Raw genomic sequence first — 17,950 nt, 5'->3', positions numbered from 1 at the left:
GTTCATTCAAAGCCCCCGCTGACACCGCAGGGCTTTGAATGCTTGTTTACTCACATTTAACCAATCAGAGCCGTCCTATGACGGGGACGGCTCCAATTTGCAGAAGCACCCGTAGTGATTCGCTTACTCCAGCAGCTAAACTGGTAAGGATGTGTCTGTGGCTGCGCTCAGTCTCTCCCCTCTGGTCTCTGTGTTAATTCACATCCAGCATCCCCTGCCTGCACGGACTCCCCCCTCCTCTAGGCTAACACATCCTGGGATTACCAAGAAAGTTCTTTTTCAACGTCTTGTTTTTTTATCCTATTAGAAATGGATACTCTTGAACCAAAACAAAAACGCCAGTCATATGAGGCTGGTTTCAAAATGAAGGTTGTCAAGAGCAGAAGAGAGCAATAACAGTATCGCAAGTAGCAAATTCTGTGTTGACAAAAAGCAAGTGAGGGAGTAGCGGAAAATAAAGGCTAACTTAGAACAGATTCCAGAAACTAAAAAGGCTCCTTGTCGTGGTTTAAGGTCTTTTTTATGGGGCTCTAGAGAGTGAATTCCTTAAATGGGTTGTGGAGTGTTGTCAAAATGGTTATTGCGTAACACGCATGGGAATCTGCATATGTGCTCTACAAATGGCTAAGGATGACAAATGTAAAGCACCAGGCATTGAAAAATTTGCTGCGTCAGGATGGTGTACCCGCTTCATGAATAGGTTTGGCCTACTGTGTTTGAGACAAAGAACAAAGATTTCCCAGAAATTACCACAAGACCTTTAAGAAAAAATTACCAGGTCAATCCAGTCATTTATTATAAAACAAAGAAAGATTTATAATTATGACCTAGCAGATATTGGGAATATGGATGAAACTGCCATGACTTTTGATCTTCCAAGCAACAGAACTGTGGCAAGTTTAGGAGAAAAAAAACATTTTTCTCAAAACCACAGGAAATGAAAAAAAATCCACTTTACAGTTGTTCTATCATGTTTGGCTAATTATTTTTAAAACAAAGACCTTGCCTAAAAAGATCAATTTCCCACCAAGAATTACTGTGCGTGCACATGTTAAAGGCTGGATGGATGAAGACGGAACAAAAAACTGGCTAAAAGAAATCTGGAACTGATGACCTTAAAGAAAAAGCCATCGTTACTTGTTTGGGACATGTTCAGAGCCCACATATTGGATGACATAAAGAAAATTGGCAAAATCGAGTAAAGTTACGGTATTTTAGCCGTTATTCCAGGTGGGCTTACATCTGTACTGCAGCCTCTGGATGTATCTTTGAATGAGCCTTTTCAAGACCATGTGTGAAAGTTGTGGCATGAATGGATGTCGTCTGGTCAAGCCCAACTAACAAAAGGAGGAAATCTCATGAAACCTGACATAGAGTTAATAGCAAAGTGAGTTCAAGATGCATGGGAAGACATTCCAGAAGGCATGGTGCGAGGTGCCTTCCAGAAATGTAGTATTAGTAATGCTATGGATGGCAGTGAAGACTGCGCTCTGTATGAAAATGACAGCAGTGATGGTGATGACGGCAATCTCAGTGAGGGCAGCGTCTGTGATGACCTCACACCAGCTGAAGCTCTGCATTGGGATACAGATGATGATGAAGAATCCAGTTTTGAAGGATTTTAACTCTTTACATTTTATCTTGGTTGCTGATTGAGCTCAGGGAATAGTATTCTTAAGGTATCATTGTTGATACCTTATTGTTTTTGTTGAACCTATTCTCCACTTACTGTGCTGGTTTACTAATGTTAAATGACTTGTCCTTTTATTTGTTTTCTATTTAAAATAATATTTAAATACATTACCCCACTGATGTCTCAATTTTTTGTAATTTTATTTTCATTTGTTTTGATTATTGAAACTCACCAAAGCTTCTGCATTTTCCACCCTAGGCTTATACTTGAGTCAATCAGTTTTTCTGGTTTCCCAGGTAATAATTAGGTACCTCGGCTTATACTCGGGTCAGCTTATATTCAAGTATATGCAGTACTTTTTTCATAGCTTTCATAGACCAACACATATATGATTTGAAAATGTTTGTACTTCGGAAGAAATCACATTAAAGAGGCACTATGCCAGCTTCTAAGTCTCGAGAGAGAAACAAACAAACAGAAAAACAGTAGTCCTCTCCTTCCTGTGATCCATTTTGGATGAACTTTCCTTCTAATTTTTATCTTGATGTTTTTCATTAATTTCACTCCAAATTATAATTTCTGTTGGAATAAGAGCCACTTACAAGAGTCAAAATTAAAGGGATAAGTATCTACACAAAAATTAAATTGTTTCAAAAATGAAACATGTAAATGCAAATTTCTAGGATCAATTTTCTCACTGGCTAAAAACTTTATTCAAGCCACTTGAGATTTACTAGACATCTTGTATACTGTGCTGGCCATGCCCAAGTAACCAGCAGAGCTCCTAATCTCAATTCACGGGCACTACTTGTACTTCCCACCCCTCATTTCTCAATCTGTTGAACTGTGGTGGCTTTCATGTTGCTGTGACACTGAAAGCTTTGCTACCAGTATTTCAAAGACAGGCAGATTCACCAACAGAGCTTCAGACTAAGCTTCAGTTTAGCTTTCAGACTAAGACTAGGAAAATGTAGCCATCTACATATGAAAAAATTAGCCAAAAATTAGCCATTGAAAAATTTAGTTAGCAGTAAAATCATTCTCTGATAAGCGTATCAGAAAGATGAGTCATTCAGATTGTACGGCTCAAAATACAACTATGAAAGAACTGCCACCACCAAATAGAAGCGACCCTCATAGCACGGATGGAACAAAGCTTTCAGAACCTTTACTTCCTGATGGGGCACAACCCCAACTGAGAAGAAACAGCTGCAAGAGCCATTAATGACTGGATTGTGGGATGTGTGAAATATGAATATGGGAAAAGTGAAGTTATTAAAAGTTAAATAGAATAAAAAATAATAATGTCTAAATTATCAAGGATTCACGAGGTAGGGAGGGGGCGGGGGGAAAATGAGTTAAAACCAAGGGCTCAAGTAGAAAGAAAATGTACTGCAAATGATGATGGCAACATAAATACAAATGTCCTTTACACAATCGATGTATGTATGGATTGTGATAACTGCTGTACGAGCCCCCAATAAAATGATTTTTAAAATAAAAAGTAAAGTGGAATACATAAAGATCAATATTCTAAACATTAGTAAGCTAAAGATGAGCGACGGCTTCTCATCATGGCAGACCCTAGAGATAAGGCACTTCAGGACTACCACAAGAAGCTCCTGGAGCACAAGGAGATCGATGGCCGTCTGAAGGAGTTAAGGGAACAATTGAAAGAACTTACCAAGCAGTACGAAAAATCTGAAAATGATCTGAAGGCCTTACAAAGTGTTGGGCAGATTGTGGGTGAAGTGCTTAAGCAATTAACTGAAGAAAAATTCATTGTTAAAGCTACAAATGGACCAAGATATGTTGTGGGTTGTCGGCAACAGCTTGACAAAAGTAAGCTGAAGCCAGGAACAAGAGTTGCTTTGGGTATGACTACATTAACTATCATGAGATATTTGCCAAGAGAAGTGGATCCCCTGGTTTACAACATGTCTCACGAGGACTCTGGGAATGTCTCTTACTCGGAGATTGGAGGGCTATCGGAACAGATCCAGGAATTAAGAGAGGTAATAGAACTACCCCTTACAAACCCAGAATTGTTCCAACATGTAGGAATAATACCTCCCAAAGGCTGCTTGTTATATGGACCACCAGGTACAGGAATAACACTGCTGGCACGAGCTGTAGCTAGTCAATTGGACTGCAATTTCTTAAAGGTTGTATCTAGTTCTATTGTAGACAAGTACATTGGTGAAAGTGCTCGCTTGATCAGAAAAATGTTTAATTATGCCAGGGACCACCAGCCATGCATCATTTTTATGGATGAAATAGATGCTATTGGTGGTCGTCGTTTTTCTGAGGGTACTTCAGCTGATAGAGAGATTCAGAGAACCCTAATGGAGTTACTGAATCAAATGGGTGGATTTGATACTCTGCATAGAGTGAAAATGATCATGGCTACAAACAGACCAGATACATTGGATCCTGCTTTGCTGCGTCCAGGAAGATTAGATAGAAAAATACATATTGATTTACCAAATGAGCAAGCAAGATTAGACATCTTGAAAATTCATGCAGGTCCCATTACGAAGCATGGTGAAATAGATTATGAAGCAATTGTGAAGCTTTCAGATGGCTTTAATGGAGCAGACCTGAGAAATGTTTGCACTGAAAGTATGTTTGCAATTCGTGCAGATCATGATTTTGTAGTACAGGAAGACTTCATGAAAGCAGTCAGAAAAGTGGCTGATTCTAAGAAGCTAGAGTCTAAATTGGACTACAAGCCTGTGTAATTAACTGTAAGGTTTTCAGTGGCTATATGACAATGGCCTAATGTAAAAATAAAGTTAAGGAAAATAATGTATGTATTGGCAGTGATTTCATTAAAAGTGTATGAATAATAATGTTTGAATAACATAAAAAAATTAGTAAGCTAAAACTGGGCATTTCAATTCAGACAATCACATGGTCAACTAGGCCTGAAATCACAAACTGAAGAGAGGATGACGTCACATTCACTGTCAAAAAGACATTTCAACATCTATCCTGAAGTACAGTACTGTCACTAATCAGAAAATATCCATATGCTCCCAAGATAGACAAGTTTATATATCTATTATTCAAATTTATACACCAACTAATAAGGCAAATGATGAAACTGAACATTTTTCACCAAATTTTACATTCTTAAGTGAATAAAAAATCTAATTGAGATGCACTGGTAAATACCAGAGATTCAACTGTGAAAATTATAAACAAAGGAGTAGTAAGATTTTGTGGCCATTGAAAGAACCAAAATTCACAAGATTTCACAAGACCAAGGATTTTTCATTACAACTACCTTTTCTCAACAACTAAATGGCAACTATACACGTGAACCTCACAAGATGGAATATACAGCAATAAACTCAACTATATCTGCAGAAGTAAGTGATTGAGAAGCTCATTATCATCTATCAAAACCAGGCAAGGGGCCCACTGAAAAATAGATCAATATTTGCTTATATCCAAGTTCAAGTTAGACGCCGAAGAAAATTAAAACAAGTCCATGAGAACCACATATGATCTTGAACACAGCCCACCAAATTGAGAAACCATCTAAAACATTGGTTCTCAACCTTCCTAATGCCGCAACCCTTTAACACAGTTACTCATATTGTAGTAATCCCCAACCATAAAATTATTTTCGTTGTTAATTCCTAACCATAATTTTGCTACTGTTATGAGTCGTAATACAAATATCTGATATGCAGGTTGTATTTTCATTGTTACAAACTGAACATAATCAACATAATTAAAGCCTAGTGATTAAACACAAAACAGTATGTAATTATATATTGCAAGATATTTATATGTTTTCCGATGGTCTTAGGCAACCCCTGTGAAAGGGTCAGGTTGAGATCCACTATTAAAAGAATAGTTTTGACACTGTGAACACTAATAACCAAAACCAGACAGGTTGCCATATGATACCAAGTATAACAGACATGAAGAAAGCAAAAGTCCATTAAAAATATAAGGAAGGAAGAAAAGACCAAAATGGATTTCAGAGAAGACTGTGAGAACTCTGGCAAGATGGCAACCAGGCAAGCAACTTAAGTTGAGAGTTCCATGGCGACCAGCAAATTCACCGATTAGGTGACCGAATGGGGGTTCAGGTAAGTGAATTAGTTCCTGTTTGAATCCAGAGTATTACCTAGGCCAAGAAGGTGACCTTCCCCCCAGCTAGCCACACTCTGGCGCCCCTAGGCTCTACCCGAAGTTCACCCACAACACTCACTGTCACGAGCAGCCCCCTTCTCCCCACGAAGTGTCCTACAGTGAAAGGCCTGACACACACTGCCAGCCCATGGTCATACTCTCCCGGGTTGAAACCCACCCCACCCACCTGTCGCCCACATGTAGCTCAGGCACCTGAGCCCAGGTCTGAATCGTGGCCCGTGCCACTGCAGCCAGAGCCCATCAGCTATCCATGTGAGGCTCCAGGAGTCGCAAGTGGAACACTTCAATAACTACATGGAGTCCAATCGCAACCCTTTAGCCTGTGGCCAGATCACTCCACAGCAAGTGACCACTGCTCTTAAAGCCACAGTCAGAACCCATCCCCTGTCCTCTGCAGATTGTCCTGCAGGGTCAACCCAAACACTGCAGCCCTCTGGTTAGTCTGTCCCAGACTAGTGGCTTCTCTCCCAGGCCACTTCCAGCCCTGAAATGTTCTCAAACAGCACCTGTAGCCCGGCAGCTTCTCCACTGAGTTGCTTCCACCCCCAAGGGCCTACACATGGTAACACTGAAACTGAGTAGCTAGCATCTCTGCCAGCCCACCCCCAACACCAGCACTTTCCTGCGGCACCAACGCTATCCTGCAGTACCTCCATGGCTCTGCGGACTCTCTGCCAACCCCGGGAATGACCCACAGATCTCTGAAAACCCTCGGCTTCTCATATCCAGGATGGCCAAGGCAAAGACTAATCTTGCCCAGAATCATATCCACAGGCAGCGGCCACGAGACATCTTCCAAGCACCCCCTGCTGCTGCCAGCCACCAAACTGCCACAACACCTCCCTAACATTGTAGGCCAATACCCAAATGGTAGGCCACAGGCAGGCCCCACAATCATTCTCACCAGCCCCACAGAGAAAAAGCTCAAGGCCCCTGTGTCTTTCAGGAATATGGCGCTAAGTGCCATCAAAACTACACACAAACAGCAACCTACATCAACACCCTTGACAAGGAAACAAGAGAAACAAAATGCAACATCAGAGATAGTCCTAGACCTAACAACACTCGTAGAAGAAGCAGAGGCTGATCTGTCACAAAAAGAAATCCTCAAAATGCTTCTTGCAGTCATACAGGATGTGAGGGAAGCAACAGAATAAGGATACAACCATTGAGGAGATGAGGCCCATGACTGACCGATGGGATGAAGTGCATGCACAAAGGGAAATACAAGCGTTAAGAGGTGAGGTAACAGAAGAAAAAAAAGCTAACAGACTTCATGAAATGACTAAGAGGCAGAGACTCGCACCAGAGATCTAGAGGACAACCAGGCAGACTTCAACAAACAGGAAAGATAGTCAAACTAGACAATCAGAGAGGGGGGAAAAAGCGGAGATCAATGACAGATACTAGGAAGAGGAATAATAGGAATATTGGAACAAAACACAACATAGAAGTCAACAGCTAAAGTAGCGAGTGAATTCCTGGAAGCAAACTTTTCCACCTTAATGAATGAGAATCAGACAATCACACAGGAAGCAGAGATGACACCAATTAGACTAAACCCCAGGAAGAAATCACCAAGGCACATAATAGTTAAATTATCCAACTTTGAGAAAAAGGAAAAACTCTTTAAAAGCAGCTAGAGGAAAATAGGCAGTCACACACAATGGTACTCAGGCAAGAATATCTTCAGTCATATCAGTAGATACTATTAAGAGGAAGAGAGAGTGGAGTAACATCTTTTAAAAGTTAAATAAGAACAACTCAAATCCAAGAATCCTCTATCCCACCAAGGTGTATATCAAGATAGGAGAGGCAATAGTATTCCCGTACAAGGAAAACCTCAATACGTTGTTAAGACACACACAACCCTGTGAAAAAAACTTGCCAACTCACTGTGGTCAGAAGATCAACATTCACCAAGTAGAAATAGAAGACCACCATATAGCACAACCCCACCTGGAAGTCAGTGCCGAAAACCAACACCAAGATAACATTGCCTCAGCGAAGAAAAGGAGGCAAAAATGAAGCACCCACACAGCACAGTGTTATATGGGGAGATCAGAAAACATCCAACACAAAAGTTACGGGATGACAAAAATAAATCAACAAATGGTGGTAATAACTGAATGTCAACAGTCTGAATGCGTCCATTAAAAGATAAAGGCTTGAAGACTGGCTCAGGAAACATAACCCAACTAACTGTTGCCTCCAACAGACAGACGAGAACAGGCAAAGAACAAAATGCTGGCAAAAAATATACCCAGCAAACGGTAACCAAAAAAAGCAGGGGTTGAAAAATCAGAGCAACAAATGTAGGTGATGTGGCGAGATAGGAACTCTCGTCCACTGCTGGTGGTCTTGTAGATATGTAGACACTGTGGAAAGCAATCTGGCAATATCTACAGCAAAAGGAAATTGAGCTATCTTACAATCCAGCAATCCCCCCCATTGGGCATATACCCAGAAGTAAATAATAGACCGCAAACCAGTCATCTGCACTCCAATGTTTATTCCAACACAATTCACAACCACAAAGATCTGGAAACAACCTAAATTGCTATCAATAGTGGATTAGGAAACTCTGGCACATACAAATAATGGAGTACTATGCCCCACGAAAAAGCACTGATGATTGATTACATGAAACACATTGTCTCATGGGAAGAGCTGGAGGAAATGATATTTTAAAAGGATGATGGCAACATATGTACAAATGTGTTTGAAACAATTAATGTATGGATTGTGATAAGAGGTGTAATAGCCCCCCATTAAATGATTTATTAAAATAATAAATATCCCCCCAAAAGTTAATAAAAATAATAACAAAGAAAAACTCTGAATTGACTTCTGACTGTTGATTACCTACTGATGGCAAGAAATAGGTAAGTAAAACAGCTAGCAAAAAGAGAAGACTAAGTAAAAAATGTGCATTTGATCGGTATTTCTTGGGTTGAAAATACTGAGATCAATTCACACTTTGAGTTGTATTATTGAAGGATTCTACAGGCTGAGTTTGAATGTTCCTCAAAGCATGCAAGAAAGACAGAAGGAATACTGTATGTAGATAGAAATCACGGTACCAAAAAGAACTGATTAACATGCAATGATTTCAGAAGGGAGTATTTGATCAAGGTTAGTACTGAAGGCACTGGCAAAAAATAAGGCTCCAGGAACTGATGAAATAGCAACTGAGATATTTCAAGAATCAGATACAATTCTAGAGGTGTCTTTTGTCAATGCCAAGACATATGGAAGCTAGCTGGCCAACAGACTGGAAGAGATTCCTATTTTGTGCTAAGTCCACAAAGAAAGGTGATCTAACAGAATGCCATTTTGAATTTAATCACATAGCTTACAATACTAAAATGAAAAATTCAAAAGAAATGGTGCTACATCTATCAACAAAATCATTCCAAAATCTACCTTAAGGTCAAAAACACAATGATAGCCATGCAGACTTGTGCTCATACAGAGACCAATGGGCAATGGATGTAAAACAACGATACTAGATAGAGCCCAGTTTAAAATATGTGTCAAGGTTGTATACGTTGTCCATACCTGAATGATGAGTACATAATCCCTAAAACTGAATTATATGAAGAACATAGCCTCAGAATTGGAGGAAGACTCATTTACAACCTACAATATGCAAATAACACAACCTAGCTTGCTGACATCAAAGAGGACTTAAAGCACTTACTGATGAAAAACAGAGACTTCAGCATTTAGTATGGATTTCACCTCAACACATAGAAAACAAAAATCTTGCCAATTGGATCAATATGCAAGCCCATATGACTAACTGACAAAAGACTGAAGTTGTCAAGAATTTCTTTTTACTTGGATCTGTGATCTATGTCCAAGGAAGCAACCGTCAAAAAAATCAATCAAATTAGCACATTGGGCAAATCTGCTGCAAAAACTCCTTTAAAGTGTTAAAAGAGAGAGAGAGAGAGAGAGAGAGAGGCCAGCCTCAATCTCAACTACGTGAACACCTGCCCCTCCCCCCAGAAGAATTTATTTCAGAGGACAGCACTGAATCTGTAGCTCCAGGGGAACAAATAGGGGGAGAGGAAGAGAGCGTGGAGCACAACCTGGCCCACCAAGCCTTGAGGACGGTATTCCCCGTTCAGAGCAGTCAATCCACAGAGAGGACCATATGGCTGACCCCACTATGAGACACGACATCCCTCACTGACCCAGAGCCCTACAGGAAACAACACTGGAGACACAGTGTGGGAATTGCGCCCAATCTGATCCCACCACACCGAGGCAAAACATTAAGGGCGTGGAACAGCAAGGAGAATAGAACAAAGAAGTCCCCAGGGAATATCAAAAATAGACTTTGGGACCAGGGCTTGGTACCCCAACAGACTCGACCAGAAAACACTGCTAAAGGTCAACAAACGTCCTTGAACTAACTACAAGCTTTTCTTTCTTGTTGTGTTTTGTTTTGGTTTTGGTCACTGGCTTGTTGTTGTTTTGTCTTCTGGTTTTGCTCTGCCTTGTTTTTGTGCATGTTATTATCTCCGCAGATCTGTATAAATAAGATAGGCTGGATGAACAATCTGGAGGAGAAAACAACGGGACTGATAGTTCCAGGGGGACATAGGAGAAGGGGAGGTGGGGGGGGAGGCAGTGGTGGTAACAAACCCAGGGACAAGGGAACAAGTGATCCAAATTGGTGGTGAGGAGGGTGTAGGAGGCCTGGTAGGGCGTGACTAAGGGAAATGTAACCAAGAGGAATTACTGTAACCCAAATGAAGGCTGAGGATGATAGTGGGATAAGAGGAAAGTAAAAGGAAATAGAGGAAAGAGCTAGGAGACAGAGGGCATTTATAGAGGTCTAAATAAAAGCATGTCCTTATGTAAATATATTTATATATGAAGATGTGGAAATAGATGTATGTGCATCTATTTATAGATTTAATATGAAGGTAGTAGATGGACATTGGGTCTCACTCAAGTGCTCCCTCAATGCAAGAATACTTGGTTCTATTAAATTGGCATTGCATGATGCGCACCTTCCCAACAAGATAGCCTATCATTGTATGCTTACCTCCCTGATATAATTGCTGAAGGCAAATGGGTGCATAAGCAAACGTGGCGAAGAAAGCTGATGGTGGCCGGCTATCAAAAGATATAGTGTCTGGGGTATTAAAGGCCTGAAGATAAATAAGCGGCCATCTTACTCAGAAGCAACAAAGCCCACATGGAAGAAGCACACTAGCCTGTGCAATCACGAGGTGCCGAAGGGATCAGGTATCGGGCATTATCAGAACAAAAAATCATATCACTGTGAATGAGGGGGATTGCGGGGTGGATACCCAATGCCCATCCGTAGGCAACTGTAAATCCCCTAACAGAAGGGTCAAGGGGAGGAGACGAAAGTGTCAGGATGTAGTGTAGCAACGATGAAACATACAACTTTCCTCTAGTTCCTAAATCCTTCCTCCCCACCCACCACGATGATCCCAATTCTACCTTAAAATCGGGCTGGACCAAGGACGTACACTGCTACAGATAGGAACTGGAAACACAGGGAACCCAGGGTGAATGATCCCTTCAGGACCAGTGGTGAGAGTGGCGATACCAGGAGGGTGAAGGAAAGGTGGGGGTTAAAAGGGGAACTGATTACAAGGTTCTACATAAAACCTCCTCCCTGGGGTACAGAAAATAGAATAGTGAGTGAAAGGAGAGGTCGGACAGAGCAAGATATAACAAAATAATAATTTATAAATTATCAAGGGTTCAGGAGGGAGGGGGAAGCAGGGAGGGAGAGGAAAAATGAAGAGCTGATGCCAGGGGCTTAAGTGGAGATGAAATGTTTTGAGAATGATGAGGGCAATGAATGCACAAATGTGCTTTACAAAATTGATGTATGTAAGGATTGTGATAAGAGTTGTATGAGCCCCTAATAAAATGATTTTTTGAAAAGTTTTTTAAAAGTCACTTTGAAGAGTGAAGTGCACCTTACTCAAACCATGGTATTTTCAACTGTCTCATAAGTTTGCAAAAGAGACATTGAATAAGGATGAACAATATGTGATACCTTTGAATTATGGCATTGACAAATAATATTAAATATATCATAGGTTTCCAAAAGAAAAACTTCATTTTAGAATAGTACAGCCAGTATATTTCTTGGAAGTGAGGAGTCTGAGACTTGGTCTCACATACTATCGACATCTTATCAGGAGGGGCTAGTCCCTGGAGAAGGATATCCTGTTTATTAAAGTACAGAGGGTCAGTAAACAAAAAGGAAAACCTCAACGAGATGGAATAACACAGTGCTTGCAATAATGAACTCAAGCATGCATGGGAGCTTCAAAAAAGTTCATGGAAAAATTCCATTGCCTTTTAATTCCATTTTTCCATGAACTTTTAAGAGTCCTCATAGCAACGTTTGTGAAAAAGTCATAGGGCCAGGGAACATTTCAATCAGTGTATACGAGGGCTTCAAAAAGTTCTGGATAAAGAATGCAGATTGTAGCATTAAGTGAGAATCAACTCAAAATAATAACAATATCCATTTTTAAAAGGAAGAAAAAAATATTAAGTTAAAAATAAAAAGAATCAAGTCAATTCTAACTTAAAGTAAACTTCAAAGGACACAGAAGAGCTGCCTCTTTGGGTTTGCAAGACTGTAAATCTTTATGGCAGTAGAAAGCCTCTTTTTTCTCCCATAGAGCAGCTAATGGTTTCAAACTGCTGACCTTGCCGTTAGCAGACCCTTGTGTAACACACTACACCACCAGGGCTCCACCAAGAGCTAACCCTTGTGTTTCTACTAAATAAGACTGCATATAAGATGTCATTTTAGGTAAAATGTGGAGCATATAAGGATATAAGGCAATAGAAGACATATACTCTTGTAATGGGATAAAAAGGAGATGAGGCACGCTGATGAACAAAGAAATAAGAATAGCAACAAGTCAGATAATATAAATTATGCTATGACTACACACTGAAAAGACCAAAATGGATTTGTACTTTCTTGGAACACATACTCACAACTCGTCCACTAAATGAAGCAAGAGATCATTCCCATGGTTTATTTTGCCCTTCCCTCTTCAAAAGTTCTACTATCTCTGAGCGCCTGAAGCTCATCTTCCTAGGTTATAAAGTGGATCAAGTAAGGAGCCTCAAACAAAATAAGAAGAGTTCTAACACTGACAACACTGTGATCTTAACCATTTATAAATTATTTCAATTATATTGCTGACTATCTCAAATAACAAGCAGAACTCATACTACTAATTTTTGCCTATATTCAATTTTGAGGGAATTTCTTTTTTACTAACTTAGAACTAAAATGTTACATCATCACAGGATTTAACTTTCAAAACACGTTTGCAAATACTACAAATACAGTATACGATATTATTTTCACTAACAGGGTTAAAAATAAAGCAAACCTGATAGTACAAATAGCAGCCCAGCTCAGAGTTACATACACGTTGGGTTTATGCACACACACAATACTACATCCATATATCACTATGTACCCACAAAGTCTAGCAATCAAGTTTACAATCTCTGCTTTATCTATACAAGTGATTTAATGCAATATTACTATGTATTAGAGTATAGTCCCATAAAATCAAGACATGTTTAAGTTTTACTTACCTGCTTAACATACTCAATTAGATTTGGGATACAGTTTATTTCAAATCTAAGGTTTTTCAGAGGTTCAAGCCACTTGCCAAGTTCTTAAAAACAAGAATATGAAATACTTAAAAATAAAATCCTTTATCATAAAATATATATACAAGTATTAATTTCAGTACACTATAAATATAAAGATAAATATTTGCTTAATCCTTTAAACAATAACAAGATGAAATGTAAATATAGCCCTATTACATTGGTTCAGAAATAAGAAGTGACTACACTTAGTCATCTGGTCTCATCTAATGTTTAGGAGCTTAAAGCTGGAAAAGGCCAATATAATTCAGATTTTTTATAACAATCAACATAAAACATATTGTATTTTTAAAACTTATAATAGAATTTGTTATTTACTGATATATAACACAGTGTTTATTCAACTGCCCTGGCCTCCCAACCCAAACAAAAAGCATACCCATGTTGTGTTAATTTCCACTGGAATGAGTCCATGAAAAATACTGACAGTATCTTTCCTCTTAATATAAATTGTGAATTGCCAATATCCTAACATGCCTTCAAGAAGTTGAAATTAGTTGTAATCACGTCAAAATAATGACAGCAAACACTCCTTACAAGCACAAGTGAAATAGATCATTTAACACAAATGAACTCAAAACTCACCAAGGAATGGTGCTACATTACCTACATCAACAAAAGTTCCTAGAAAATATTATCACTTTCAAAGTGATATGCCAGTCCCAGAACATTTTACAGAAATTAGTTCCCTAATTCTCCATGAGGATTACTTCGTACTTCTAAGTATTTTTCCTGTACATTTTAATGTACTCTTTTATATACTCGAGTATGTATAGCTCAAATGAATAAAATTACTACCGGTGGACCCATGACCCAGAATAAGTGCCAAATAACTAATAGTTCATTTAAAGATCCTTTGTGACCTCTTTTACAGAGATAAAAGCACAACAGCAACAAAACCACTGCAACTGCGCCAATTATGGCTCCTAACAACCCTAATACCATTTTCAGGACTGTAAATCTCTATGGGAGCAGGAAGTCTTTTCTTTCTCTTGCTGATTGACTGGTGGCTTCAAACTGCCACCTTGAAGCTAGTCGCCTACATAGACTTGACAGCACCACCGGAGCTCCGTTTATCTAGGTGTACTATTTCCAGTATGGGAAGTTTACTGCCTATTTTTACAGGAGATATTACAAATAAAATTAAGATTAAAAATAACGGGTCATATGCTATTTTTGAGCATTCTTATATTTATTTAATGTTATCAAATTTTCTGTTCAATAATGCCAAGAAACAAAAAACAATAATATTGTGACTTTAAGAAAAAACCGTCAAATCCAACTCACAGTGACCTACAGAACAGGGTAGAACTGCCTGTGTGGGTTTCCTTGGCTGGAACACTTTACAGGAGTAGGGTGTCTCATCTTTCTCCCACAAAATGGCTGGTAGTTTCGAACTGCTGATCTTGTGGTTAGTAGCCCCACACGTAACCACTACACCACCACAGCACCTCATACAGTGATTAGATAATTTAAACTTGTCAAGATGTCCACAAGGTTTGCCATAAGCTTTATTCAAGATACACTTAAACGTTTTTTGTTCTTTTTTAAATGACATTCAAGTAAGAGAAGTCAGTCAAAAATAATGAAGGCAAGAGTAGACAGTGTGTAAGTACTATTTTATAGATGTGTGATTAATCTACAAGTAAGTCCATGGCTGCACAGGTTCGCTCAGTACGTGTGGGAGAGACGATATCCACCAAGATGTAAAGGCTATCTATACATGGGTATTTACCTTGGCTGAAAAAACAGGCATAAATCTGGTGGAATCTACAGAATTTAAGAAAATTTCTTAGACATAAACACCATGAGGGAATGAGTCACTGTCCCTTGGGGCTCAGGACCATGGTCCTGTGGGACACTGACGTTTATTTGGTGTAACTTGGTCCACAAAGCCCATATTCTGCATCCTACTAAGGTGAGTAGCAACTGGGGTCTTAAAAGCTCATCACCAGCTACATAAGGTGCAACTATTAGCCTCCTGCTGCCCAGAGGGAAGAATGAAGAAAATCAAAGACCCATGGAAATAATTAGTTGACTGAACCAGGCAAACATCGGTCTCTGTAAGGGCAGAGGAACTAGATGGTGCTTGACTACCAATACAAGCTGCTCTGAAAGGTATCACTTTAGTCGATCCTGGAGAGAGTGGGAAAGACTGTGGAACACAACTCGAAATCATTAAAAAAGACCAGGCTTACTGGTGGAACCCAGACACTGCAGACCAGAGGTTCTCAACCTTCCTAATGCTGCGACCCTTTCACCCAGTTCCTCATGTGGTGGTGACTCCCAACCATAAAATTATTTGCGCTGCTACTCCATAACTGTAATTTTGCTACTGTTATGAATTGGGCGACCCCTGTTGAGAAATTATTTGCGCTGCTAGACCTTCATCACCTTTTAGGTCTAGAAATTAACTCATATGCTCATGACTCAATTTTCAGTCAAACAGCAGACAGGTTTATAAGGGAAACTGTAATACTAAAAAGATATGCAAACCTTACAATAAAACCCAATTAAGATCAAAGAGACAGCATTTCCACAAGCACAAAGTTCAGAAGGGTTAGGAAAGGAGGAAAAATGAAAACAGGAAAACACAAGAAGCAAATGGCATTAGGTAACGTCAATTAATGGGATTGCAACCAATGACATGAAACAAAATCGATAAGGAATGGAAAAATGAAATGCTCTGTAAATCTTCACTTAATTCAAAATAAAAAGTTAAAAAATGTTCAAATTCACTATTCTTTACTTTTAAGGATAGCACAACTTTTATTAACTGGCCATAACTAAATGTCTAGGATGTCCTTAGAAAAACATATATAGAAACACACACAAAATCTATACCCCAAAATGAACTTTTAAAGTTAGCTTTCAATCACTTAGTTCAAGTAAACACAAAATTCCATAACTTTCCACAGAAGGTACTGTCAATGCTTTTAAGAATGCCATTTAAGCTAACTTCATAAGAGGTTATTGCATAAGTTTCTAAAAATGTTACTAGGTATATTAACAGAACTGACAAGCCACTAATCATGGACATTCAAAGACTTTTTCTTCACATAGCACATATGCTTAAACAATGTAAGGAACCATACCTTGCAATTTAGCATTATTTTCATCTGCTTTGCAAAGTTTCAAGAGAGATGCTGAATGCTGTTCCAGCATTTGAACATCACTGGAAGACTGAACCACCACCAAAATAAGTATACACGCATAATTATAAGCTACCGACTTCTTCGACTTGGAGTCACTGAAACAAGATAAGGTTTTTGAGTTTGAGTATGAAAATTAATTTTTTTTGGAATAATTTAAGGCCATTTTTCTACTTAGTTTTAAAGAGATCAAGAAAGTGCAGAACATAACTTCCTGATGATGAAAATCCAGACTTTTACAGTTCACATCCAATTCCTAGGAAAACTCTGCTTAGCAGAGTGTAAATGAAAAGCATATAATCAACAGAGTGTATAGGAAGCTAATGTGTGAGAGGCCTGCCAGTTATATTTACAAAGTACAACATTATGTTTCAAGTATTAAAAGCCTTACTTTTATTTCTTACTTTCAAAGTAAAACTTTCTTTTAACAATCTAGGCAATGACCAGTCTAGTTTTCTAACATCATAGAAAATTTGAGTAGGAAAATTACCCTAAGGCTTCTTTGGAATAGTACTCCATTAGCGTAATAAGACTTTGGAGATTTTTCTCAAGACTGAAAACATGACCAACAGCTGATCTTCCCACAGGATTGAAAGTGATCAAATAAAGATTGTGAAGGGTTCCCAACAGATCTGAATGGTCCGTTTCTTCATTGGCTGTACAACGCTGAAAATGGTTGAACAGTTCCGTGATACACTGCAATGTCTGTGTTGAATCCTGTAGCCACAAGGCGAATGCATCATCGACCACACCGTCAGATTGGAGGCCTTCCTCTTCATCTTGATCATAAAGGTGACAGAGAGCTCTGATCAACAAATTTGTCGCTTCATGTTCTGACATAAAAAACAGAAGGCCCTTCTGTGACTGTGCAAGGAACTTTAAAACATCTTTTGTAGCTTGCAGCACACCAGGATGAGCACTTGTTACAGGAACTGACAGAAGCAAGGTAACCAATTCCAAGAAGTTATGGCTGTGAAGATATCTGTAAGAAAATTTAATTGATGTAAGTAAAGTCAGTTCAGAGCATTCTTAATTTGCTATAAATATTTCTTGGAAGAGAGGGGGAAATCATGCAATGGCCACAGGCATCCTCAGTAATATACTGCTTTAACTAAAAATGTAATGTGAGTAGAAAATGTTTTCTCCACAAAATGAGAGAAAAATGAAACCTCTGTGAAGCTTTCTCCAAGTTGAGATTCAGCAAATATTTAAATTTTTAATAAAAAACTGACACATTTTCCCTTTCCAAAGTCAATCCTGGCTTTAAGTTCTGGGCCTTCTTCCT

General features: G+C 39.0%; 1 protein-coding gene and 1 pseudogene across 3 annotated transcripts in view; one reads left to right on the top strand and one right to left on the bottom strand.

Moving 5' to 3' along the window:
* VIRMA (vir like m6A methyltransferase associated) overlaps window positions 1-17,950 on the bottom strand; it is a 68,238-nt gene that overhangs the window by 24,131 nt on the left and 26,157 nt on the right. For all 3 annotated transcript variants that reach the window (XM_075549477.1, XM_075549479.1, XM_075549478.1), the window contains exons 9-11: window positions 17,156-17,647; window positions 16,609-16,763; window positions 13,436-13,518 (exon numbers count right to left, since the gene is read on the bottom strand). In XM_075549477.1, coding sequence (XP_075405592.1) covers window positions 13,436-13,518; window positions 16,609-16,763; window positions 17,156-17,647 — 730 coding nt within the window. The remainder of the gene's footprint in view (window positions 1-13,435; window positions 13,519-16,608; window positions 16,764-17,155; window positions 17,648-17,950) is intronic.
* LOC142448024 (26S proteasome regulatory subunit 10B pseudogene) lies at window positions 3,194-4,448 on the top strand (annotated as a pseudogene).

Source organism: Tenrec ecaudatus, chromosome 5 (genome assembly GCF_050624435.1).
Source record: "Tenrec ecaudatus isolate mTenEca1 chromosome 5, mTenEca1.hap1, whole genome shotgun sequence".
Classification (NCBI taxonomy): Eukaryota; Metazoa; Chordata; class Mammalia; order Afrosoricida; family Tenrecidae; genus Tenrec; species Tenrec ecaudatus.
This window is presented reverse-complemented; position numbering and strand designations above follow the sequence as displayed.